The sequence below is a fragment of the Vulpes vulpes genome, chromosome 8 (genome assembly GCF_048418805.1).
Source record: "Vulpes vulpes isolate BD-2025 chromosome 8, VulVul3, whole genome shotgun sequence".
Taxonomy (NCBI): domain Eukaryota; kingdom Metazoa; phylum Chordata; class Mammalia; order Carnivora; family Canidae; genus Vulpes; species Vulpes vulpes.
In genome coordinates this window covers 93,487,872-93,514,985 of record NC_132787.1, presented here as the reverse complement: position 1 = coordinate 93,514,985, position 27,114 = coordinate 93,487,872, and the positions used below count along the sequence as shown (strand labels likewise).

Below are 27,114 nucleotides of genomic sequence, written 5' to 3'. Positions count from 1 at the left end.
ACTGCCGCCCACACCCCTGCAAGAATTAAGAATACAAAAACTTCTGGCCCCACGTTGGATGTAGATTTTTTTTTTTTTTTAAGATTTTATTTATTCATGAGAGAGACAGAGGCACAGAGACACAGGAAGAGGGAGAAGCAAGCTCCATACAGGGAGCTGGAGGCAGGACTTGATACTTGGACTCTGGAACCACGCGCTGAGCCAAAGGCAGAGGCTCAACTGCTGAGCTACCCAGGTGTCCCAAGCCCTATGTTGGATGTAGAATTAAATAAAACTTTAAAAAAAAAAGAAAAGAAAAGAAAAGAAAAGAAAAGAAAAGAAAAGAAAGAAAAGAAAAGAAAAGAAAAGAAAAGAAAAGAAAAGAAAAGAAAAGAAAAGAAAAGGGGGACGCCTGGGTGCTTCAGTGGTTGAGCCTCTGCCTTCAGCTCAGGGCCTGATTCCAAAGTCTAGGATCCAGTCTCGCCTTGGGCTCCCTGCAGGGAGCCTGCTTCTCCCTCTGCCTGTGTCTCTGCCTTTCTCTCTCTCTTTCTCTCTCACTCTTTCTCTCTCTCTGTCTCTCGTGAATAAATAAAATCTTTTAAAATAATTAATTTAAAAAGAAAAGAAAGGGGCACAGGTGGTTGGGTGTCTGAGTGTTGGTTTTGGCTATCTTGATCTTAGGCTTTTAAGATCAAGCCCTACCTTGGGCTCCTTGCTCAGCACGGAGTCCACACGGGACTCTCCCTCTCCTGCCCCTGCCCCTCTCCACCTCAGAAGTAAATAATAAATCTTTTTTAAAGAAAGGAAAAGAAAAATGATCTTAATAAATAAACCTCTATAAACTTATAGATTCCATATCCTGGAGCCCTAATGTCATCTTCACCTCCATAGGGATAAAAAGTCCTATATAATTAGTTACTCCTCACAATCACAATGCAGCCTTCTGCCCACAGGTCATGTCCCTGTGCTAAAATAAAAACACTTTTTTGCACTGTAAAATGTCTCAAGAATTCTTTCTTCACTGTTGAATTCAACAATCCCATATCAATAATTTATGCCATTTGGATCCCTGGGTGGCTCAGCAGTTAAGCATCTGCCTTTGGCTCCGGTCGTGATCCTGGAGTTCCAGGATGGAGTCCTGCATTGGGCTCCCTGCATGGAGCCTGCTTCTCCCTCCGCCCGACGCGGGACTCGATCCTGGGACTCCAGGATCGCGCCCTGGGCCAAAGGCAGGCGCCAAACCGCTGAGCCACCCAAGGAACCCAATAGAATCTTTTTAAAAATAAAAAAATAACCTGTACCATTTACTATCAACAAATGTTTACTTTGACCCAAACTCCTGTTGGGTACTCTGCCAGACCAGGAAATAGGGTAATTTGTTTTAAAAACAACACAGGGGATGCCTGGGTGGCTCAGTCGTTTAGCCCTGCCTTCTGTCTAGGGTGTGATCCTGGAGTCCTGGGGATCGAGTCGCATGCTGGGCTCCCTGCATGGAGCCCGCTTCTCCCTCTGCCTCTGTCTCTGCCTCTCTGTGTCTCTCATGAATAAATCTTAAAAAATAAATTTAAAAATTAAAAAAATAAAAACAGGGATCCCTGGGTGGCGCAGCGGTTTGGCGCCTGTCTTTGGCCCAGGGCGCGATCCTGGAGACCCGGGATCGAATCCCACATCGGGCTCCCGGTGCATGGAGCCTGCTTCTCCCTCTGCCTGTGTCTCTCTCTCTCTCTGTGACTATCATAAATTTAAAAAAAAATTAAAAAATAAAAATAAAATAAAAAAATAAAAACAATAACACATAGTTCTGGCCCTCTAAAGTACTTACAGACAAGAGGGAATGAAAGGCAAGAAACCAGCAAGCTATAATACAATGTGATAGTGAGGCACAGACCACTAATTCAAGCAGGGACTTAGGGAAAAGCCCTAAGATGAATCTTGAACCACAAAACAGAATAAGGGAACATTATGGACAAAAGAAAGGAAGGCTTGAAGAAAATAGGAGAGTTGCTCGTTTTCTGCATTATGAACCAGAGTAAAAAGTAGATAAAAATCTGTTTTTAAACTTTGCTTAAAACTACATGAGCTGGGGATCCCTGGGTGGCGCAGCGGTTTGGCGCCTGCCTTTGGCCCAGGGTGTGATCCTGGAGACCCGGGATCGAATCCCACGTTGGGCTCCCGGTGCATGGAGCCTGCTTCTCCCTCCGCCTGTGTCTCTGCCTCTCTCTCTCTCTCTCTCTGTGACTATCATAAATAAATAAAAAATTAAAAAAAATGTTTAAAAAAAAAAAAAACTACATGAGCTGACAAGATACCAAAAAATACTTAGACCAAAAACAGTCACTGCAGGAATCCAGACCAGTAGTAAGCATTTTCAATGCATTTGCTCAACCCCAGTGAAATTGAACTATTTTTTCTGTCTTCGGGGTATAGAAAAGACAGGACGGGCTGGCATCCGGGGTGGCTGGGTTGGTTAAGCTTTAATTCTTTTTTTTTTTTTTTTTTTTTTTTAATTTATGATAGTCACACAGAGAGAGAGAGAGAGGCAGAGACACAGGCAGAGGGAGAAGCAGGCTCCATGCACCGGGAGCCCGACGTGGGATTCAATCCCAGGTCTCCAGGATGGCGCCCTGGGCCAAAGGCAGGCGCTAAACCACAGCGCCACACAGGGATCCCAAGCTTTAATTCTTGGTTTTGGTTCAGGTTGTGATCTCATAGGTGGTGGGACTGAGCCCCACAATGGGCTCCATGCTCAGTGGGGAGTCAGGTTGAGATTCTCTCTCCCTTTCCTTCTGCCCCTCCCCACTCCTTCACCACATGCTGGAGTGCACTCTCTCCCTTTCTAAAATAAATAAATATTGGGGTACCTGTGTGGCTCAGCCAGTTGAGTATCTGCCTTCAGCTCAGGTCTCTATCCCTGGGGTCCTGGGATTGAGCCCCACATCGGGCTCCCTGCTCAGCAGAAGCTGCTTCTCCCTCTCTCCACTGGTCATGCTATCTCTCTCTCTCTCTCAAATAAATAAAATCTTTTAAAAAGTACATCTTAAAAAAAAAAGAAAAAAAAAGGACAAGACAAAGCCCAGAATCTGCTCAAGCTACAGAGTTTTATGCAGTCCCCCTCCCAAATCCTGGTACAAAAGAATACACTTGGGGATCCCTGGCTGGCGCAGCGGTTTAGCGCCTGCCTTTGGCCCAGGGCGCGATCCTGGAGACCCGGGATCGAATCCCACGTCGGGCTCCCGGTGCATGGAGCCTGCTTCTCCCTCTGCCTGTGTCTCTGCCTCTCTCTCTCTCTCTGTGACTATCATAAAAAAAAAAAAAAAAAAAAAAAAAAAAAAAGAATACACTTACATAGAAGGATGAATTAGAAATAATCCTGCCAGGGTACCTGGGTGGTTCATTAGGTTAGGTATCTATCTGCCTTGGGCTCAGGTCATGATCTCAGGATCTTGGGACCAAGCCCAACCTCAAGCTCCCTGCCCAGTGGAGAGTCTGCTTCTCATTCTCCCTCTGTCTCGCCCCTTGCTTATGCTCTCTCTCTCAAAAAAATAAAATATTTAAAAAAGAAAAAGAAAGAAACCTGCCAACCATCCCATCATTCATCCTCAGGAAACTGCAAGGAAAACTGCCTTTTCCAACATATAAACTAAGAATGAAGAGGAAAAAACATATTCCTTGAGAATTCAAAACAACAAAGTGGTCCTCAGATTTACAGCCTAAATTCACCAAATCTGTTAGGTATAAAGAACCTCTGGACAGGGCAGCCCAGGTGGCTCAGTGGTTTAGCGCCACCCTTCAGTCCAGGATCTGGACTGGATCCGGAGATCCAGCATCAAGTCCCATGTCTGGCTCCCTGCATGGAGCCTACTTCTCCCTCTGCCTGCCTGTGTCTCTGCCTCTCTCTCTCTGTGTCTCTCATTAATAAATAAATAAAGGCCTTAAAAATAAATAAATAAAGGGGAATTAATTAGTGATACATGCAAACACTTGCATGAATTTCAAAGAAACTACACATAAGCAGAAAAAAGGAAATTATATACATTAAATCATAAAACAATAAAATAGAAAACAGGATCCCTGGGTGGCTCAGTGGTTTAGTGCCTGCCTTCAGCCCAGGGCATGATCCTGGAGTCCCCAGGGTCGAGTCCTGCATCAGGCTCCCTTCATGGAGCCTGCTTCTCCCTCTGCCTGTGTCTCTGCCTCTCTTTCTCTCTGTGTCTCTCATGAATAAATGAATAAAATCTTTAAAAATAATAAAATAAAATAGAAAACAATATAGAAATTCAATTAAATCAAAAGTTGATTCCTATAAAAAGAAAAAATATTTAAAAAAAAAGAAAACGGAAAAAAGATAAGCCACTAGCTAGAGCAATCAAGATGGGGGAGGGGGAGGGCAGGGAGAAGAAGAAGAATCAAATTACAAATTTCAGGAATGAGAGTGTGAGCATCTCTCAAGATCTTATAGACCTGGAGTCAGCAGAAGTCTTTCTTGTTATAAAGGGCCAGTTTATAAAATATTTCAGATTTTCCAGGCCACATATAGTTTCTGACACATATTCTTTGTTTTGGTTTCGTTTTGGGTCTTTTGCTTTCTAACAATCTTTTAAATATGTAAAAACTTTTCTTAGCTCAGCATACACAAACAGATCATAGAGTAGATCTGGCCCATGGGCTGCTATTTGCCAACTTATGCCAAAAACATTAGAGACAAGAAATAAAATAAACAACTTTATGCCAATAAGTTCCAAAACACAAAGTATATAAATTCCTTGAACTGAAATTATGAAAACTCACTCATAAAAAAAGTAAATTAAATAACCTGAATACCCCTATTATTGGTTAAATAAATTAAACATGTAAGTAAATGCTATCCTACAAGTAATACAACAGGCCCAGATAACATCACTGGTGAAGTCTATCCAATATTTAAAGAAAAGTAATATCAATTTTACACCAATTCTGTTAGAATATAGAAGAGGAAACATTTCTCAACTCATTTATAAGTCAGCATTATCCCGATACTGAAAGCAATAACATAAAGCACAGTTATTCTTTTCATATATAGAAACACAAAAATTCCTAACAACAAATCAAATCCGTGAATATACAAAAAGAACAATAAATCAAGACCAAATGAAATTTATCCCAAGAACACAAGATTGGTTAAATATTTGAAGCTAAAACAATCAATGTAATTCACCGTATCAATATAACAAAGGAGAAAATCCATATGGTGTCTTAGATTCAGAAAAAGCATTTGACAAATTCAACATCCATTCATGATTTTAACCATTTTGGAAAGTAGGCCTAGTAGGTAACTTCCTCAACCTTATAGAGAACATCTAAAAAGTCCTATCGCTGGGGCAGCCCAGGTGGCTCAGTGGTTTAGCGCTGCCTTCAGCCCAGGGCGTGCGTGATCCTGGAGACCTAGAATCCAGTCCTAGGATCTGGAGACCTAGGATTGAGTCCCATGTCAGGCTCCCTGCATGGCGCCTGTTTATGTCTCTGCCTCTTTCTTTCTGTGTCTCTCCTGAATAAATAAATAAAATCTTAAAAGAATAAAAAGTCCTATAGCTAACACAATAACAAATGGTGAAAGGTGAATGGCTTTCCTCTTAATTTCAGGAAAGTGGCAAGAATGTCTAGTCGTTTCTACTCAACATTGTACTAGGAGTCCCAGGCAAAGCAATAGTAAAGAAAAATAAATTAAAAAAAAAAAGAAAAATAAATAAAAGGTATATAGAGTTTTTTTTTTTTTTTTTTAAAGTAATCTCTATAGGGACGCCTGGGTGGCTCAGAGGTTTAGAGGCTGCCTTCGGCCCAGGGTGTGATCCTGGAGTCCCGGGATCGAGTCCCACGTCAGGCTCCCTGCATGAAGCCTACTTCTCCCTCTGCCTATGTTTCTGCCTCTCTCTCTCTCTCTCTCTCTCTCTCTGTCTCTTGTGAATAAATAAATTAAAAATCTTTAAGAAAAGTAATGTCTATACCCAATCCCGAGATCAAGAGTTGCATACTCCACCAACTGAGCCATCCAGGCCTGGCAAAGGTATAGTTTAGAAGGAAGAAGAAACTGTCTTTACAGGCAAACATGATAATCTCATAATTTCATACGAAATCCTAAGAAGTCTAAAACAATAACAACAAAAAGTCCTAGTAGGACTAACAGATGAATTTAGCAAAGTCATAGCATAGAAGATCAATTTATAAAAATTATTTCTATACTTACAACCAATTAGATATAGTTTGAAATAGTAGTGATAAATTTAACAAAATATATGGAAAAATGATATACCGAAAAATAAAAAGTGTTACTGAGGAAAAACTTAACAAGGGGAGATGTTCACCAGATATTTCATATCATTAGGACAAAAATCATCCCCCAAATTAATTAACAGAGCCAAACCAACTCCAGTAAAAATCCCAGCAGACATTTTAGAAGTTAAGAAACTGAATCTAAAATTTACATGGAGATGCAAAGAACCTAGAGTCACCTAAACAGGAAAAAAACAAAATTGGAAAACTACACTACCTCATTTTAAGTCTTACTATTAAGTTCTAATAATCAGGGTGTGTAAATAGTCATATAGCTCAATGAAAATGAATAGAAAGTCCAGAAAGAGATTCACACATATGGCCAATTGATTTTTGTCAAGAGGCCAAGATGATTAACAGGGAAAGGATACTTTTCTTTTTTTGAAAGGATACTTTTCAATAAATTCTGCTAGACTGCATAGCCCTAAGCAAAAAACTAAATAAATAAAGCTCAGCCATTATTCAATACTAATTATAAAGATTAACTTCAGATTGATTATAGACTTTAACACAAGGCTAAAAAGATAACATTTTTTAAAAGATTTCATTTATCCATTCATTAGAGACACAGAGAGAGGCAGAGACATAGGCAGAGGGAGAAGCAGGCTCCATGCAGGGAGCCTGATGTGGGACTTGATCCCAAGACTCCAGGATCATGCCCTGAGCCAAAAGCAGACGCTCAACCACTGAGCCACTCAGGCGTCCCGATAATTTTTTTTTAGAATAAAGCCTAAAAAAAATGTTTGTGACCAAGGGTAGGCAAAGATTTCTTACAACGGACACAAAAACATAAACTAGACGTTGATAAGTTGGGCTCTTTGGAAGATACTTCTGAGACACCTTTTTACAAGGCAAGTAACAGGCTGGGAGAAAGTAAAAATAAAAACAGAAATAATGATATAGAATATAAAAATTCAATAGAAAGGATAAGCAATAACAAAATTGGGTTTCATTTTATTTGTTTTTTACATTTTATTTTTAAAGATTGAATTAGGGGCAGCCCGGGTGGCCCAGTAGTTTAGTGCTGCCTTCAGCCTAGGGTGTGATTCTGGAGACCTGGATTGTGGCCCGCTTCAGGGACTGGATTTTTGGGTTTTTAATTTTTTTTTATTTTTTATTTATTTATGATAGGCACACAGTGAGAGAGAGAGAGGCAGAGACACAGGCAGAGGGAGAAGCAGGCTCCATGCACCGGGAGCCCGACGTGGGACTCGATCCCGGGTCTCCAGGATCACACCCTGGGCCAAAGGCAGGCGCTAAACCACTGTGCCACCCAGGGATCCCCTGGTTTTTTAATTTAAATTAAGTAGCCATATATGGCTACTAGTTATCACATTGGAGAGTACAGAATTCTAATGTCATCAATTCTGAATTTGTTCCATGATTCTGTTTATTCAAAGTGTCATACTTCTTAAAAATATAGACTCTTGGAACTTACCCCATGCCTACTGGATCACTATCATCTCTTCCCTGAGGACCTCCTTCTAGAGTTGCAGTATCTCACCTGAGCTCCATCAAAAGTAAAATGAAGAGCACCTGAGCAGCTCAGTCGAGCCTCAGACTTTTTTTTTTTTAAGATTTTATTTATTTATTAATGAGAGGCACAGAGAGAGAAAGGCAGGGACACAAGCAGAGGGAGAAGCAGGCTCCATGTAGGGAGCCTGATGTGTACTCGATCCTGGTGCCCCAGGATCACACCCTCACCCAATCACTGAGCCATGCAGGTGCAGAGAGCCTCAGGCTTGATTTCAGCTCAAGTCATGATCTCAGGATTATAAGATCAAGCCCCACATCAGGCTATGTGCTCACCAGGGAGTCTGCTTGAAATTCTCCCTCTCCCTCTCTGCCTCTCCCCCTACTCTTGCACACTTTCTTTCAAATAAAATCAATTTTTAAAAAAGATTTTATTTATTTATTCATGAGAGACATGCACACACACAGAGAGAGAGAGAGAGAGAGAGAGAGAGAGAAGAGACAGACACAGGCAGAGGGAGAAGCAGGCTCCATGCAGGGAGCCTGAAGCGGGCCACAATCCAGGTCTCCAGAATCACACCCTAGGCTGAAGGCAGCACTAAACTACTGGGCCACCCGGGCTGCCCCTAATTCAATCTTTAAAAATAAAATGTAAAAAACAAATAAAATGAAACCCAATTTTGTTATTGCTTATCCTTTCTATTGAATTTTTATATTCTATATCATTATTTCTGTTTTTATTTTTACTTTCTCCCAGCCTGTTACTTGCCTTGTAAAAAGGTGTCTCAGAAGTGTCTTTCAAAGAGCCCAACTTATCAACGTCTAGTTTATGTTTTTGTGTCCGTTGTAAGAAATCTTTGCCTACCCTTGGTCACAAACACTTTTTTTAGGCTTTATTCTTAAAAAAAATTATCGGGACGCCTGGGTGGCTCAGTGGTTGAGCGTCTGCTTTTGGCTCAGGGCATGATCCTGGAGTCCTGGGATCAAGTCCCACATCAGGCTCCCTGCATGGAGCCTGCTTCTCCCTCTGCCTATGTCTCTGCCTCTCTCTGTGTCTCTAATGAATGGATGATTTCACAGGTTCTACTACACACTTCTACCAAAGACTTAAGAAAGGATTGACACCAATCCTTCTCAAAATACTCTGAAAAACAGAAGAGGAGGAAACAATTCCTAACTCATTCTATGATACCAGCATTATCTTGATCCCAAAGCTAGACAAAGATATCACAGTAAAAGAACTACAGAGCAAAATCCCTTATGAACATAGATGCAAAAATCCTCAACAGAATACTAGCCAACCAAATCCAGCAGCATGCTGAAAGAATTCTATACCATAACTGACTGGTATTTATTCCAAGACCATTGTATGGGGAAGGGATAGTCTTATCAAAAAATAGTTCTAAAAAAATTATATGGGCAGCCTGGGTGGCTCAGCGGTTTGGCGCTGCCTTCAGTCCAGGGCCTGATCCTGGAAATCCAACATCAAGTCCCACATCGGGCAACCTTCATGGAGCCTGCTTCTCCCTCTGCCTGTGTCTCTACCTCTCTCTTTCTCTCTCTCTCTCTCTGTGGGTGTGTCTCTCATGAATAAATAATAAAATAAAAAATAAAAAAACTATACACACATGCAAAAGAATTAAGTTGGACCCTTATATTACACCATGTTCAAAGATACAAAACACATCAGGGGATCCCTGGGTGGCTCAGTGGTTTAGTGCCTGCCTTTGGCCCGGGGTGTGATCCTGGAGTCCTGGGATCGAGTCCCACGTCAGGCTCCTGGCATGGAGCCTGCTTCTCACTCCTCCTGTGTCTCTGCCTCTCTCTCTCTCTCTCTCTCTCTATGTCTATCATAAATAAATAAATAAATCTTAAAAAAAAAAACACATCAAACACCTATTGTAAGAGATTAAAACTATAAAATGCTTAGGAAAAAAAAAAACAGGGGAAAACCTTCATGACACTGAATTTGGGCAATGGTTTCTTGGATATGCTGCCAAAAGCATAGGGAATAAAAGGAACAAGAAATGAATCTCATCAAAATTTAAAACTTGTTCATCAAAGGACACTATCAACAAAACGAAAGGACAACCCACAGAATAGGAGTAAATATTTGCAAAACACATCTTTGATAAGGAATTAATATCCAGAAGACACTAAAAAACCAAACCAGGGACGCCTGGGTGGCTCAGTGGTTGAGCGTCTGCCTTTGGATCAGGGAGTGATCCCAGAGTCCCAGGATGGAGTCCCGCATGGGCTTCCTGCATGGAGCCTGCTTCTCCCTCTGCCTATATCTCTGCCACTCTCTCTCTCTCTGTGTGTGACTATCATAAATAAATTTTAAAAAATTAAAAAAAAAACAATCCTATTTAAAAATGGGCAAAGGCTGGGGCACTGGCTCAGCTTATTAGAGCATGGGACTCTTGATTTCAGGTCATGAGTTTGAGCCCCAGGCTGGGCATAGAGTTTACATATATACATACAAATGGTAAAGGACTTGATTAGTTATTTCTCCAAAGATATAGAAATGGTCAAGAAGCACACACAAAAAAGGGCACCTGGGTGGCTCAGTTGATTAAGCATCTGCCTTTGGCTCAGGTCATGATCCTAGGTTCTGGTCCTGGATCAAGCCCCCTGCACCAGGAGCCCTGCTTAGTGGGGAGTTTGCTTCTCTATCTCTCTACCTCTGCTCCTCCCCCCTGCTCATGCTCTCTCTCCCTCTCTCTCTCTCAAATAAATAAAATCTTAAAAAAAAAGTACATGAAAAAGTGCTCAATACATCACTAGTCACTCCAGAAATAAAAATCAAAACCACAATGAGGGGATCCCTGGGTGGCGCAGCGGTTTGGCGCCTGCCTTTGGCCCAGGGCGCGATCCTGGAGACCCGGGATCGAATCCCACGTCGGGCTCCCGGTGCATGGAGCCTGCTTCTCCCTCTGCCTGTGTCTCTGCCTCTCTCTCTGTGTGTGACTATCATAAATAAATAAAAAATTTAAAAAAAAACCCCACAATGAATGCCAACCACTTCACACCCATTAGGATGGCTACTAAAAAAAAACATCCTAATGATGGAAAATAGTAAGTGCCGTCCAGGATACAGGGAGAGACCTGAATACTTGTGCATTGCTGAAGGGAATATTAAGATGCTGTACTCAGGGATGCCTGGGTGGCTCAGCAGTTGAGTATCTGCCTTTGGCTCAGGGCGTGATCCAGGTAACAGGCTGGAGTCTCACATCCCGCTCCCTGCAAGGACCCCGCTTCTCCCTCTGCCTATGTCTCTGCTTCTCATGAATAAAGAAGATCTTAAAAAAAAAAAATGATGCTGTACTGATTGTGGAAAACAGCTTCGCAGGTCCTCAAAAAGTCACACCCCATGTGATCCAGCAATTCCGCATCTAGACATATACAAAATAATCAGAAGGAAGAGAATTACTAATACACAGATGCTCACAGCCCCATTTTTCACAATGGCCAAAACGTGGGAACAATCCAAATGTCCATCAGCAGATGAGTGGATAAACAAAAAGTGATATATACAACGACGACATGCTTTTCAGCATAAAAAAGAATAAATTCTGGGGCGCCTGGGTAGCTCAGTCAGTTTTGCGTCTGAGTTTGCCCTTGTCCCTGGGTTAGAGCCTCAGGTCAGGCTTCCAGCTCCGGAGGGACTCGGCTTCTCCCTCCGTCTGCCCCTCCCCCTTTCTGCCCCTCCCCCTGCTCATTCTCAAAAATAAATAAATAAATGAAACCTTTGAAAAAAAGAAGAAATTTTGATACCTGCTCCAACATGGATGAACCTTGAAAACATAATGCTAAGTGAAATGAGGGCAGGCACCAAAGGACAACTAGTGCATGACGGCACCTGGATGAGGAACCTAGACTAGGGTCGCTTCGTGAGTTAGGAAGAAGAGGGAAAAGGACCCCTCCAGTGGGGCGAGAGGGGACCCTTCCGCTAAGGGAACTCTGACCGGGAGATGTGCAACGGTCTCCAAGGTCAGGCAAAACAAAACAAAACACAAAAAGCCTCGCTTCTCACAGGGAGAAGGGAACAAAGACTAGAAAGAACTGTGTGAGGGACGTGCGAGGGTGGCAGTGATGACAGCCCCGCACACGGAGGTGAGCCTCGGGCGGGTGTGCGCGTGTCGGCGCTCGGGGCCGCGGCGGAGGAGCGGCGTCGCTCAGGCTTGGTCCCCCCGCGGTAGCCGGGTCTCTCCAGCCCGTGGGCGAGGGCCGCCGCTCCGCCTGGCCGTGCGAGGCAAGGACAAGAGCGGAACTGGGCCGCTGTGGCCGACGGTCTTGGGTGAACAGGGGCTGCGCGGGAGCCACCGCTGAGCTACCCCTGGAAGGCGGGCCCCTCGCAGGGAGCCCTCCCGGGGCACGGACCGGGCGGCGGGCGCGGATTTCCTTAACCGGCGCTTTCCAGGATCGCGGGGCCCGGGGTAAGTTCAACGTTGTCAGAATGCGGGGAAATCCGTCCGCGGACTCCACGGGAGGCTGAAGAGGAGGCAGGTAGACGCGGGGCTCTTAGGGGAGCCCACTCCTCGCTCCCAGCATTTTCGGCGCGGGGTGAGCAGGCAGCCCGCGGCGTCGCCGGCGGCAGGGACGCGGCAGCCGCCATTAGCGCGCGCGCCGGAGCCGAGGCGCCGGCCGGCCCCGCCCCCCGCCCCCAGCCCCGCGCGCGCTCTCGGGTCTGCGCGGAGCCTGCGGTGAGCGCGCTCGGCGCCCGGCGGCGGCCGCGCGGCGGAGACGCAGGCGGGAGGGCCGGGTCCCGGCGGCGCGGGCCCGCGAGCCTCCGCGGGTCTGAGGGCGGTGGCGCCCCCTCACCCCCACCCCGCCTGAGGGGGGCTCCAGCCCGGCGGCGGCCGCGTCTGAGCCAACCGAGGACCAGGCCGCGAGGCGACCGCGCCCGGAGGTGAGTGCGCCGGGGCCGTGCCCGGTTCGGCGGGGTGAGGCGCCGGGACGCGCGCTGGCCGGCGGGCGGGGCGGGCGGGGCGCGCTGGGGCGCGCCCGGGCTCAGCCCTGAAGTCGGTTTCCGTTCGGCTGAGCCCCGGGTCCCGGCGGTGTCGGTGTTCCCGGCGGCGGCGGCGGCGGGGACAGTGGCGGGGGCAAGACCCCTGGCCCCTCAGGTGAGCCCCGGCTCGGGCCTGCAGCCTGCGCCAGCTTCGTGCGTGGGAGCTCCGTGCAGGCACCGCAGACGGCTTCCGTTCCAGGGGCGCTCGGAAACTTCGAGGCGGGCGCCCTCAGAATGCCCGCTTTTTTCTTTTCTTTTCTTTTTTTTCTTTTTTTTTTCTTTTCTTTTCTTTTCTTTTCTTTTCTTTTCTTTTCTTTTCTTTTTTTCTTTTCTTTCTTTTCATTTATTGACGAGAGACACAGGGAGGCAGAGACATAGGCAGAGGGAGAAGCAGCGTCCCTAAGGGGAGGGGAGCCGAGGCGGGACTCGATCCCAGGACCCCGAGATCGGGACCTGAGCCACCCAGGTGCCCCTGCCCGCGTTTCCAAAGGCGTGTGCTGCAGGAACACTGTGCAGAAACACCAGGCGCGTTTGTTTGGGGTGGCCATTTCTCAGGTAGCTCATCACCAGTCCTCCCATGACACTCTTTTTTGTAGGTTTCGTGTTCGCTGTTTCCCATGTTTAATATTTGTGTGCGCGCGTCTTTTTCCTTTTGCTCGCGGTTTCTTATTAGCAATAAGGAACGTTAGGGTGGCCTCCAACACTAATTCCTTCGTACACATAATTTGGGATAATGGAAAATAAAGATAGGAAACTATTGATGTCAGTGTGGAACTGTAGAGTATGACACTTTGATGAGTGCCCACCATACCATGGTAATATCCCTTAAAGATTTTCTTTTTTTTTTTTTTTTTTTTTTTTGACCCATATAGATTTTGCCTTACGGACTTTACATTGTTATTGGAGGGAACCAATTGAACAACTAATCACACAAGTCTTATCAGTTGACCCTTGAACAATGGTGGGAGTGTTAGGGGTTGGCACCCCCACACAGTGGGAAATCTGTGTATGAATTCTGATTTCGCCAAAACTTCACTACTTAGAGCCTACTGTTGACCAAAAGCCTTAAACAACACGTATTTGGTATGTTACATATATTATGATTTGTGCTTACAATAAAGTAAGCTAGAGAAAAGAGAATATTAGGAAGGAAATCATAAGGAAGAGAAAATACACTTACAGTAATGTCTTGTATAGAAAAAAGTACACTTCATCTAATGAACCTGCATAGTTCAAACCTGTATTGTTCAAGGATCAACTGTAAATGCCAGTAAACCTAAATAAAAGCTTAAAAAGGAATAATATAGTATATTGTGAGAACGCATAACAAAAGGGGATAACCAGCTGGGGAAATCAAGTAATCTTAGGAAAGTAATCATCCAGCTAAGATGGTATGGATAAATAGGAATTAGTTAAAGGTGACTCCCAAAGGAGGGAAGAAAGGTTCTGCCTGGGAAAGGAAACAGGTTCCCCAGAGGGAGGTTAGGGAAATATATAGAACTGAAAGGTCAAAGCAGTTGATTTGAATTTAGAATGCAGTAGGGGAAAAAAGAGATGATGCCAGGTCTTTGAGGCAATTTTAAGGATTTGGGACCGGCTTTTTTCTCTTTTTCTTAAAGCTTTAGTGATATTTTTCAAACCACTCAAATGTGATGAGAGAACAGTACAGTAAATTTCTCTGTAATATTACCCAAAATATTTAGACTTTATTAGAAGAGCAATGGGAGATCCTTGAAAGGTTTTAAGCAGGGAAGTTTCAGTCAAATTTGTATCTTAATCAGAAAATCACCGTGCGGGCACCTGGCTGGCTCAGTGGTAGAGCATGAGACTCTGGATCTCAGGATTGTGAGGTTGAGCCCCATGTTGAGGGTAGAGTTTATTTAAAAAAAAAAAAAAAGGTCATCCTGACTTCTGCATAGAAACTCCATTGGATGGGGACAAGAATGGATATGGATATGAGGAAGCCACCAAGAGGTGATATTTGGGCCTAGAGTTGTTGCTGCGAAGGTAGAGTACACACTAAGGGTACATAGCTCATCTCTTCTGTTAATAATTTTATGTTTACATTTTTCAGAGGAATTATGGAAATTTCTTTCTTTCTTTCTTTCTTTCTTTCTTTCTTTCTTTCTTTCTTTCTTTCTTTCTTTCTTTCATTTATTTGAGATGGAGTGAGCTAGAGCACAAGTGGGGAGGTAGGGGATGCCTGGGTGGCTCAGCAGTTTGGCTCCTGCCTTCAGCCTAGGGTGTGATCCTAGAGACCCAGGATCGAGTCCCACATCAGGCTCCCTGCATGGAGCCTGCTTCTCTCTCTCTGCCTTTGTCTCTGTCTCTCTGTATCTCTCATCTCTCTGTATCTCAATAAATAAATAAAATCTTTAAAAAAAACAAAAACAAAAAACAAGTGGGGAGGAAGGTCAAAGGGAGAGAGAGAAGCAGACCTCCCAAGAACAGGGAGTCTGATGTAGGGCTCCATCCTAGGACCCTAAGGTAATGACCCGAGCCAAGAGCAGACACTTAACCAACTGAGCCACCCAGGCATTCCCCTGGAAAGTTTTCTTTTTTTTCCTTTTTCTCTGGAAAGTTATCTAAAGGAAATTGTATTTGTGCTGTGTTTTGCCAGGTAGATAATTTCATTATGGAGCCCTGGAATGAGAATGTCTTGGTGTCAAAGGATGGGTGCCTTAGTGATCTTGACAATTTCTGGCCAAGTATCCCTTTTCCCCTAGGGTTTTCTCATTGAAATTACTTTTGTTACTATCACTTTAGTCCTTGGGGGCATTTAACTTTATATTAACAATTGTTCTAGGAGAAGACAAGTGTTTTCAATTATTGTGGTTGCCACTGAGATAAGCTGAAACTTTCCAAAGTTTTTCATTTTTTATTACTTAATAGTAGACCAGAATTCATTAATTACACAAATAAACTGTCTTTTTTTTTTTTTTTTTTTAATTATGATAGTCACACAGAGAGAGAGAGGCAGAGACACAGGCAGAGGGAGAAGCAGGCTCCATGCACCGGGAGCCCGACGTGGGATTCGATCTTGGGTCTCCAGGATCGCGCCCTGGGCCAAAGGCAGGCGCCAAACCGCTGTGCCACCCAGGGATCCCTAAACTGTCTTTTAAAGTTTGATTTTGGGATGCCTGGGTGGCTCAGTTGAGTACCTGCCTCTGGCGTAGGGAATGACCCTGGAGTCCCAGGATCGAGTCCCACATTGAGCTCCCTGCATGGAGCCTGCTTCTCTCTCTGCCTCTCTCTGTGTTTCTCATGAATAAATAAATCAAATCTTAAAAAAAATAATAAAGTGTTTGATTTTTGACACTACCATAGTTTGCTTTTGGAGACTGGGTGGCGTACTCCCATTCCGTAGAAGATCTAAGTGAAATGGACTCCACATGGAAATGTGAGCCATCAGTTCTTTTGCCCTGTGTTCAATGCCAAGAATGGCTTTATCCCTAAGGAGAAACTACAGCTTCTACACAAAGATAGCATACCCCATGGTATAATAGCTTGATGCAAATCCTTAATCTTAAAAAAAATGTAGCCTGTCATGTGTATTTACAAAGTAAGTTCAATTGGTAATATGTAGATTTTTTCTATTTGAATTCTAAGTACACATTAAAAGTGCTTTTCTTAGTAGTCAGAATCTATTTTGACTGGATTTTCCCTTCAGTGGATATGCTCCAAAAAGCTCAATCTACTCTCTCTCCCGACTGATTTTATTGCTACAGTTGTTGGGAGTAAGTGGGATAATAATTGGGAAGGTGTTTGGTAAACTGTGATACACAATACAAATATAAGATGGTAGTGGTACTAATTGGAAATAAACTGAAGGAAAATGAAGGGAATTCTATTCATCTGTCCCTTCTGATACCAAGCTTCATGTTGGTAACTTAGATGTTTGTCAGATGGCTTTTTTTATTCCCTATAGTACAGTACATGACTCACATGACTGTGATGATTGTAGAAGTTCACTCAGTTGATAACAAATATATTTTACATGGTTTATTTACATATTACTAATTTATGATAAGAAATACCAAAAATGATGATTTTTTAAAAATAAAGATGACTGTATATCTAAGATTCAGTTTTTACTTCAATTCTGTGCTATGTTTGCAATGAATAATTGAGTATATATTTTTTTCCTTTTTCCTTTGTAAACCCTGGAATAAGAGACTGTGTCTGTCCCATTAACCCTTTCATTAATTCTAAACCAGTGCCTTGCATTTGGTGGTGGGAGATTCAGTAAATACATAACTTGTTAAAAATGTAATTACTGATATCAAAACTAAAATTTCTTGGCCATGTTGAAATTAAAACTTTTAAGTCTGAAGATGTTTCTTACTGATCCTTGTAACATTGTGACAGAGTGACTGGAAAAGAGAAAAGAGCAAAAAATATTGTATTCTTAGTATCTTTTCTTAGATGAAAATCATCTCCATGTTCAGGTTTAGGCTTAGAGAAGGTAAATAACAACAAAGTCACCCAGCTCAAAAATGTAGTCAGTATTTCCATACAAGTCAGTTTGAATCCAAGGTTGTCTTCATTCTCTATTACTGTCATAAAACACATGAAAACAATTTAGTAGTAGTTTATAACTATAAGATGATGAAAAATAATAGCAATTTGCTAGAGAACAATAACCTGTTAAAGGGAAACAGTGAAATACTTCAGGGATGGCTCCTTTTGGTTTTGTACTTGGCAAGGCACTGGAAGAAACAGGAAATGTGTGAGTCATGATACATGTCCTCAAGAATCTTATTAGATGCAGCTGAAAAATAAAAGAAACAGTAAACAGTCTCAGACAATATGATTTATTTATTTAGTCATTTATTTATTTATATTTAATTTTATTTGAGAGAGAGCGCAAATGGGGGGAGGAAGAAAGAGAAACAGACTCCCTGCTGAGCAGGGAGCCTCATATGGGGCTCCATCCAGGACCTCATGACCCAAGCTGAAGTCAGAGGCTTAACTGAATTAGCCACCCAAGCACTCCACAGACAATATGATTTAAATATTAAAAATCTAAATGCTTTAGGAAAGAAATATTAATTCTGGATTATTTATTTATTTATTTATAAAGATTTTATTTATCCATGACAGAGAGAGAGAGAGAGAGAGAGAGAGAGAAAGGCAGAGACACAGGCAGAGGCAGAAACAGGCTCCATGCAGGGAGCCGGACATGGGACTCCATCCCAGGACTCTGGGATCACGCCCTGTGCCAAAGGCAGATGCTCAATCACTGAGCCACCCAGGAGTCCCTGCTTTTTAAGTTTTTAAAATTAGATTAATATATACATCTAGTTTAAAAGACAGTAGTGTTAGAAAACTAAAAATGCTCCCATTCCTTTTTTTTCCCTAAAGATTTATTTATTTATTCATTTATGATAGACATAGAGAGAGGCAGAGACACAGGCAGAGGGAGAAGCAGGCCCCATGCCGGGAGCCCGATGCGGGACTTGATCCTGGGTCTCCAGGATCACACCCTGGGCCAAAGGCAGGTGCTAAACCTCTGAGCCACCCAGGGATCTCCGCCCCCCCCCCCTTTTTTTTTTTTAAGATTTATTCATGAGACACAGAGAGTGAGGCAGAGACCTAGGCAGAGGGGGAAGCAGGCTCCCTCAGGGGAGTCCAATTTGGGACTTGATCCCAGGACTGCAGGATCACGACCTGAGCCAAAGGCAGACGTTCAACTGCTGAGCCACCCAGGAGTCCCAGGACAAATATTTTGAATGCATAAGCTGTTTTTCCTGTTATTTAAAGTCATATTTCTAAATAATGTGTACTTTTTGAGTTCTTGTTTTTGAATATTGCCTTTCATATTGCTATTAGTATAGATAACCATTTCAGCTTAGGTTTATTTGCTTTACTTTTGCACATCCTCTTAAAGATTTTAGCTAAGTTTTTTCCATACAATAAGTAAAAATAGGGATGCCTGTGTGGCTCAGTGGTTAAAGCTTCTGCCTTGGGCTCAAGGCATGATCCTGGGATTCCAGGATCAAGTCCTACATTGGGCTCCCTGCTTGGAGCCTGCTTCTCCCTCTACCTATGTCTCAGCCTCTGTGTGTGTTTGTGTGTGTGTGTTTCTCGTGAATAAATCAATAAAATCTTTAAAAAAAAAAAAAGTAAAAATATACACTTTTTTTTTCCTTTAGACCGCAGGTCCATCCTTGGTACAGAGATGGTATGCTTATATTTGCCCAATAACTGCAATAAACATTGCAAACTCAAAAGAACATTGATAATATCATACCTTATATTTAACAATCATTTCTTTTTTTTTTTAAAATTTATTTATTTATTTATTTATTTTTATTTATTTATGATAGTCATACAGAGAGAGAGAGAGACAGAGACAGAGACACAGGCAGAGGAAGAAGCAGGCTCCATGCACCGGGAGCCCGATGTGGGATTCGATCCTGGGTCTCCAGGATCGCACCCTGGGCCAAAGGCAGGCGCCAAACCGCTGCGCCACCCAGGGATCCCTTAACAATCATTTCTAATGGCTGCATTTATAAAGCATGTAGATTATGTATAATCCAGTCTATATAAAACTTCATATAACAATAGTCTTCTCTGGTTTATTACTTTGTAAACCTAATGCCTGATCCAGTGCCTTGCATTTACTTAATATTGACTAAGATTCTTTAAATGAAATAATGGTCTATTTGCATTTTTAAGTCTAAAGACTAATTTTGAAAAGCATTACAGGAAGGATTAAGAAGTCTTTTTTTGGGGGGGGGGATTAAGAAATCTTTTAGAAATACAAAATACCTGAGACAGTAGAGACCTCCAATTTGCCTTAATTATTGGAAGTCATCCTCCTGGATGCTGTGGCTTTAGTGACTCCAACCTTACTTTCTAGCTACAAGGTAGTGTCTGAAGTTACCTTTGGGATGCTATTGGAAGTGTTGTCCCTCACTTTATATTCCACACTCCTCAGCCCCATTGCATTTCCTCCTTTTTCCTTGCCTTCTGTTTCCCCTTGTCAGAATTTTTCAGTTTTCTCATGAAAAGTTTAAGAAATAAATTTGCTATCAATTTATATTCAATTCATAGTTAAAACTAGAGGTGTCTAAAAAAACTTTCAGTGGTAGGATGATTTTCCAGAGCAGAGTCCACTATCCTACTTTAATTCCTAGCATAACAGATGCTAAGTGGGAATTAGTGCTCAACACAAATTGCTCTGGTTATTGGCCCAGCTCCATTGCAAGACCTAAGGTCATTCAGACTGATTTTATCTGGTGAAAGGCTGCTGCTTCCAGATCCTCAGTTACCAGGTTAAATTCACCTCCAGATACTTGATGGATGGATGGATGGATTATTGATTGATTTAGAGAGCTTTAAGTGGTAGCGAGGGACTACTTTTTTGTTGTTGTTGTTTAAGATTTTATTTATTCGAGAAAGAGGCAGAGACACGGGCAGGAGGAGAAACAGGTTCCTCATAGGGAGCCCAATGCGCAACTCGATCCCCAAACCCTCGATCCCCAAACCCGGGGATCACCCCAGACCCCGGGATCACACCCTGAGCTGAAGGCAGCCATTCAGCTGCTGAGCCACCCAGGTGTCCCACAATGGACTACTTCTTGTGCCTATTTTCTGTTTCTTGTATGGCTTTAGGATGCATCTGGTAGATCTTCAGTTGCTGTTACTTTGCAGGTATGCCTTCTAGTCAAATGGGGTTACATTTTTAGAGCACACTATTAATAGAAATATTCATATATTTTGACCCCGATTTTCCACATTTTGGGGAATTTAAAGTAACAAAGTAAGCTATCTACAGTTTGTCCACCACATATGTTATTTATTAGGAAAAATTGAAAGTGAACTAAATTCCCAGTAGCCATGGTATAACTGCCTGATGGAATAATATGTATCCTTTAAAAATAATTATGAAGCAATTTATGTAGCCAGATGGAAAAAGCACAGAAATGAAAAATACAAGAAGCAAAAATCATTAATATACTAGCAGTACATTTGAATATGTATGAAAAAAATGAAGCAGCAAAAGTTTAGATAGTTACTGTTGAGGGTGATAAAACTATGGATTATTTTCTCTTTCCCAAACTTTCTGTATTAGTGTTTTGCCTTTATAACATAATACTATAAGAAATAAGCAAACAAATCAATTTTTAAGGTAGTCCAACCCATCTGTCCACAGAGAGGTCCTGGAAGCAGCAACACAGTAGAAACAACAAACATGCCAAACACCCAGATCTTGGTTTCTAAATACAATTTTCATAGGGGTGGGGAAGGTAACCATGAGTCCTTAGAGAAAAGGCTGATTCCAAGGCTGGGACATAAAAAGAACAGATGATCCTGGAGCAAGAAAATGCTAAGAACGTGCTCATAGAATGATCAAGACATATCAAAAGGACATCACACTGTAGGAATTCTCACTGGACAAATCTGGGAAATGGAATATCAAAATAAATAATATTAATGAGTTATAACTCATTGAATAAAACAAAAACCCATGAGTCCATACTCTTAGGTTTAAAAAAAAATCAGGAAAAGATGGACTTTTATTTTGTTTAGGATGGACTTTTCAGGGGATCCCTGGGTGGCTCAGTGGTTTAGTGCCTGCCTTCGGCCCAGGGCGTGATCCTGGAGTACTGGAATCGAGTCCGCATGGAGCTTGCTTCTCCCTCTGCCTGTGTCTCCGCCCCTCTCTCTCTCTCTCTCTCTCTCTCATGAATAAATAAATAAAATCTTAAAAAAAAGTTGGACTTTTCAGTAAACTCAACATTCATGTGGAGTCACTGTAACTAAGATAAGTTCCAAATATATCTGAGATTTAAAAATTTTAAATTAAGGGATGCCTGGGTGGCTCAGCAGTTGAGCATCAGCCTTCGGCTCAGGGTGTGATCCCAGGATCCAGGGGGTCAAGTCCCACATCAGGGTCCCTGTGGGGAGCCTGCTTCTCCCTCTGCCTATGTCTCTGCCTTTCTTCTCTCTGTATGTCTCTCATGAATAAATACATAAATCTTTTTAAAAAGTAATATATTTTTTAAATTAAAATTGAGGATCATATCTGCAAAATAGGCAGTTTCAAGCTCATGTTCCCAGAGAAACATTGAAAAACAAGCAGAAACTGTTAGAACCAACTTAGAGCTCTGAAAAGTAGTTCAGGGTGTATAGCAGCCAAGCAAACACTGAATCAAGAAAAAGGCAACTTAACAGCAAGCAAAACACATCAAAAATGGGCAAAGGACTTGAATAGATATTTCTCCAAGGAAAATAGACAAATGGCCAATATGCACATGAAAAAGATACTCAACATCACTAGTTACGATGAGATGTCATGTTATTAAGATGGATTTTATTTAATAAAAATAACAAGTGTTGGCAAGAGTGTGGAGAAATTAGAACCCTGGTACATTGCTGGTGGGAGTATAAAATTATTCTCAATAGCCAGAAGTGTAAATAGTCCAAATGTCCATCAACAGATAAATCTAAGCTAAATATACAGAGAAATATTATTTAGCCTTAAAGAAGAATGAATATGTTTTTTTTTAATTTTTTTAAATTTTTATTTATTTATGATAGTCATACAGAGAGAGAGAGAGACAGAGACAGAGACACAGGCAGAGGGAGAAGCAGAGTCAATGCAGGGAGCCCGATGTGGGATTTGATCCCGGGTCTCCAGGATCGCACCCTGGGCCAAAGGCAGGCGCTAAACCGCTGCGCCACCCAGGGTTCCCAGGAATGAATATATGTTAAGTGAAATAAGCCAGATACAAAAGTATGTGAAATTCAAGGCAAATTAAATTCATGAAGACGGAAGGTAGGAGATACTAGGCCTGGGAAGAGAGAGGAAGAGGGGATTATTGTTTAATGGATACAAAGAATGGATATTCTTTTTGGGAAGTTGAAAAAGTCTTAGAAATTGATAGTGGTCATGGTTGTACAACATTGTGGATGTAATTGATGCCACTGAATTGAATACTGTACATCTTGTCAGTTTGCTTCCCCAAGGAATTGTAAGAATGAGAATAAGAATGTTTCCTTCACTTTAGTTTGTTAAACCAAAGGGCACATTATAATTTTTTATCACAATTTTTAAGAACTCGTTCTAAAAAGAAAAAAACATTTTTTTGGAAAGATTATTAGACTCCCAAATTTGTTTTTTATTATCGTTGTACTTTGTAGGTGAAAACAACAGCTTTGAGTTCAGTCACATAAGTTCTTAAGACCCTTTCAGTGCTGCTTTAGGGATACGTAATAACTTACATTAGAGACTATTAATGCATATGTAAGAATTAATTTATTTAAAATAATAAATTGGCTACTTAACAGCTTTTGTTTATTTTTACTTTTACAGTAAGGCTAAAGAATGAAAGAAGTAGATAATCTTGAAAGTATAAAAGAAGAATGGTAAGTTAATTCAAGCTTTGCATTTCTTGGTTATTTAATGCATTTCTTAGCATCTATTTTTACTGCATTTCAGACAGATACAGTAAGTTTTCAATATGATTCTTTCAATTAAATAGCTAATGGTAATATAATTTATAATCACCTGCATTGAATGGATTTTAAAGAAGTTATTAAATGTTTTTGTTATTTAAAATGTTAAATTTATCTCTGTTAGCATATTGTTTGAGAAATTCAAATAACTGTTCACTTTGTTAGTCTCTTATATTGTACTGTCTTGGAGTCATGGTGGAAATATAATGGCTCTGGAGTCATACACTTAACTTTGAATCCCATCACTGTCTTTACTACCTCTTTGGCCTTAAAGCAACTTAGGTAAATTCTTTGAGCTTCTGTATCTCATCTACAACACAGAGGTGGGGGGTACATATATGTTTGCACCTGAAAGGTTTTTTTTTTTCTTTTCCTGAAAGGTTTTTTATGAGAATAGCTGATATAAAACAAAATAGTATTAGTTAGTATTAGCACAGGGATGCTTGGCTGGCTCAGTTGATGGCGTATGCGACTCTTGATCTCAGGCTTGTGAGTTCGAGCCCTGTGTTGGATGTAGAGATTACTTAAAAATAAAATAATATAATTAATTTTTAAAAAGATTTATTTATTTGAGAGAGAGCACACACACGTGCATTGCGGGGTGAGGAGCAAAAGGAGAGAGAATCTCAAGCCAATGAGCATAGAGTGCCATGTGGGGCTCAGTCTCATGGGGTTCATATCATGACCTGAGCTGAAATCAAAAGTTAAAGGCCTAACCAACTGAGCCACCCCCAGAGGCCCCTAATATAAAATCTTAAAATAATAATAATAGCAGCACATAGTAGAGACTCAATAAATGGTAGGTGCAAAGTATATGGCTCCTATCAGTATAGAATATTTTATTTTCAGGGGATCCCTGGGTGGCTCAGTGGTTTAGCGCCTGCCTTCGGCCCGGGGCGCGATCCTGGAGTCCAGGGATCGAGTCCCATATTGCGCTCCCTGCATGGAGCTTGCTTCTCCCTCTGCCTGTGTCTCCGCCTCTCTCTCTCTCTGTACTCTTATGAATAAATTAAAAAAAAAAAGAATTATTTTATTTTCACTTATCTGAGGTGAAATTTTTTTTTTGTATATTATACTTTTTGTTTTATTTTACTTTTTAATTTTTTATTTATTTATGATAGTCACACACACAGAGAGAGAGAGAGAGGCAGAGACACACAGAGGGAGAAGCAGGCTCCATGCACCGGGAGCCCGACGTGGGATTCGATCCCGGGTCTCCAGGATCGGCGCTCCGGGCCAAAGGCAGGTGCCAAACCGCTGCGCCACCCAGGGATGCCTATACTGTTTGTTTTAAATACCTGAAGTAAATTTCTTCGTTCATTGCCCGTTTAAGAAGACCGACAACTATTTATTTCATACTTACAAATGCTTTGTAAATGCTTCTATACTAAACAAATATTATTTTTTCACTACTTCTTGTTTTTTATAAATATTTGATACTATATAATTGTGAGATGTGTCAGGGGGCCTCTAAGACCTCTCCCAGGTTTGTTGATTTGCTGGGGGGTGGTGGCTCAGCGGTTTACCGCAGCCTTCAGCCCAGGGCGTGGTCTTGGAGACCTGCGATCCATCCAGTCCCGCTGTCGGGCTCCCTGCTGTCAGGCTCCCTGCATGGAGCCTGCTTCTCCCTCTGTCTCTGTCTCTCTGTCTCTCATTAATAGATAAAATCTTAAAAAAAAAAAAAAAAGATACAACAAAAAATCAGCAAAGGGTAAAAACGTGGGGTGAAGTTCAGAGGAAACCAGGCATAAACTTTCAAGAGTTCTTGTCCAGTGGAATCACCCACCCATTATCCCAATAATGAGTTATGACACCACATGTGAATTGTCTACCCAAGGAAATTCTTTGGAAATCAATCTAAGATTTCTGTTGGGACTTAAAAGGACAATAAGCAGGGATCCCTGAGTGGTGCAGCGGTTTGGCGCCTGCCTTTGGCCCAGGGCGCCGATCCTGGAGACCCGGGATCGAATCCCACGTCAGGCTCCGGTGCATGGAGCCTGCTTCTCCCTCTGCCTGTGTCTCTCCCTCTCTATCTCTGTGTGACTATCATAAATAAATAAAAATTAAAAAAAAATAAAAGGACAATAAGCAGACCTTTAAAAGGATAGCAGTCAGGCCTGCTATGTTAACTCTTTCTTGCACAGAAATTAATTGAATGATTTTAACTTAGGATTTTTTTTTCCCCAACAACTTTTTTTTTTTTTAAGATTTTATTTATTTATTCATGAGAGACTCAGAGAGAGAGGCAGAGACACAGGCCAAGAGAGAAGCAGGCTCCATGCAGTGAGACCGATGTGGGACTTGATCTGGGACTCCAGGATCACGCCCTGGGCCAAAGGCAGACGCTTAACCACTAAGCTACCCAGGCATCCCTCCCAGCAGTTTTGAGAGATGATGCACATACCATATAATTCATACATGTAAGGTATACAATTCAGTGGATTTTAGTACATTTACAGAGTTGTGCAAACATCACAACAGTTAGTTTTGTAACATTTAGGTCACCATACCCATTAGCAGTCACACCCAATCCTCTTATACCCTGACTTTGACCAGTATACTGTTTTTATAGAATTGCCTCTTCTGGATGTTTTGTATAATTAGAATCATACAACATGTAGTCTTCTGTGATTGTCTTTTTTTAATTTAACATAATTTTTTGTTGTTGTTTTTTGTTTTAGATTTTATTTATTTATTCATGAGAGACACAGAGAGAAAGGCAGAGGGAAAAGCAGGCTCCATGCAGGAAGCCCGACATGGGACTCGATCCCAGGTCTCCAAGATCACACCTTGGGCTGAAGGTGGCGCTAAACTGCTGAGCCACCCGGGCTGCCCCTAACATAATGTTTTCAAGCTTCATTCATGTTGTAGCATGTATTAGTATTTTGAATGTAAATAAATCATTAGTAAAGTATCTATACAAAAATATTAGGAATAGATTTTATAATTTTCTTTGTAACAAAAATACATTTTGTTAGAAATACTGGTCCAGTAAAAAAATGAAAAGACTTTTCCTAAGTATATCAGTACTCTAAAGACTATCGATGATGAAAATCCATATTTACCATATGTGCTGCCAAAGCATATACAGATAAAAATCCTTCACCCATTCGGACAACAGCTAGCTGATTACCTTATTTATTCAGAACACAGTAGTGAATGAGAAATCAGAAGAGAGTATTCTGGGATGCCTGGGTGCTTAGGCTCAAGACAAGATCCTGGTATCCAGGATTCACCCACAGTGGGTTCCTTGCCAGGAAGGAGCCTGCTTCTCTCTCTGCCTATGTCTCTGTTTCTCTGTATCTCTCATGAATAAATAAATAAATCTTAAAATATATATATTCTGTAGCCAAAATAGATGTTTCAAAGCCCCTTTTCCTGAACTTGTGGACTTATTATCAGAGGAACTCCTGAAACTTCAAGACTATATACTAAGCCATAATAACTTTGTAATCTGGTTTTTAAATTATGGAAAACAGTATTGATATTTATATCATAAAAGGATAATGACAAGGGAAACGATGACATAGTAGAAAACATAGATGAAATAATAAAGTTGTCTGGATATTTTTAGTGTTAAGATAAGTCTATAAATTTGTGTGCCCATGGGATTTTGCTGCATTATGGGTTATATGATACAATATAAAGGGATTCTCTGAATTATAAATAACAAAGAATTAAATATAGTATACTTTCCCATTTTTTTTCCCCTGTCCAGGAATGTCTTTCATGCTTTATTTTATTTTGTTTTTATTTTTTTAGAAAGTGTGAATGTGGAGTAGGGGAGGCAGTAGAGGGGCAGGAGAGAGGGTGAAACATCTTAACTAAGCTCCATCCCTACTAAGGAGCCGGACACAGGGCTTGATCTCACAACCCTG

General features: G+C 41.7%; 1 protein-coding gene across 3 annotated transcripts in view; it reads left to right on the top strand.

The window, feature by feature from the left end:
• The first annotated feature begins 11,519 nt into the window (after nt 1–11,519).
• UBXN2A (UBX domain protein 2A) overlaps nt 11,520–27,114 on the top strand; it is a 42,852-nt gene continuing 27,257 nt past the window's right edge. The window contains exons 1-2 of one of the 3 annotated variants that reach the window (XM_026014946.2): nt 11,520–12,197; nt 23,094–23,146. In XM_026014946.2, coding sequence (XP_025870731.2) covers nt 23,106–23,146 — 41 coding nt within the window. In that variant the 5' untranslated portion in view covers nt 11,520–12,197; nt 23,094–23,105. Of the gene's footprint in view, nt 12,198–12,499; nt 12,671–12,733; nt 12,885–23,093; nt 23,147–27,114 lie in introns of those variants that run through there. The other 2 variants (XM_072767580.1, XM_026014945.2) reach the window with 2 other exon arrangements.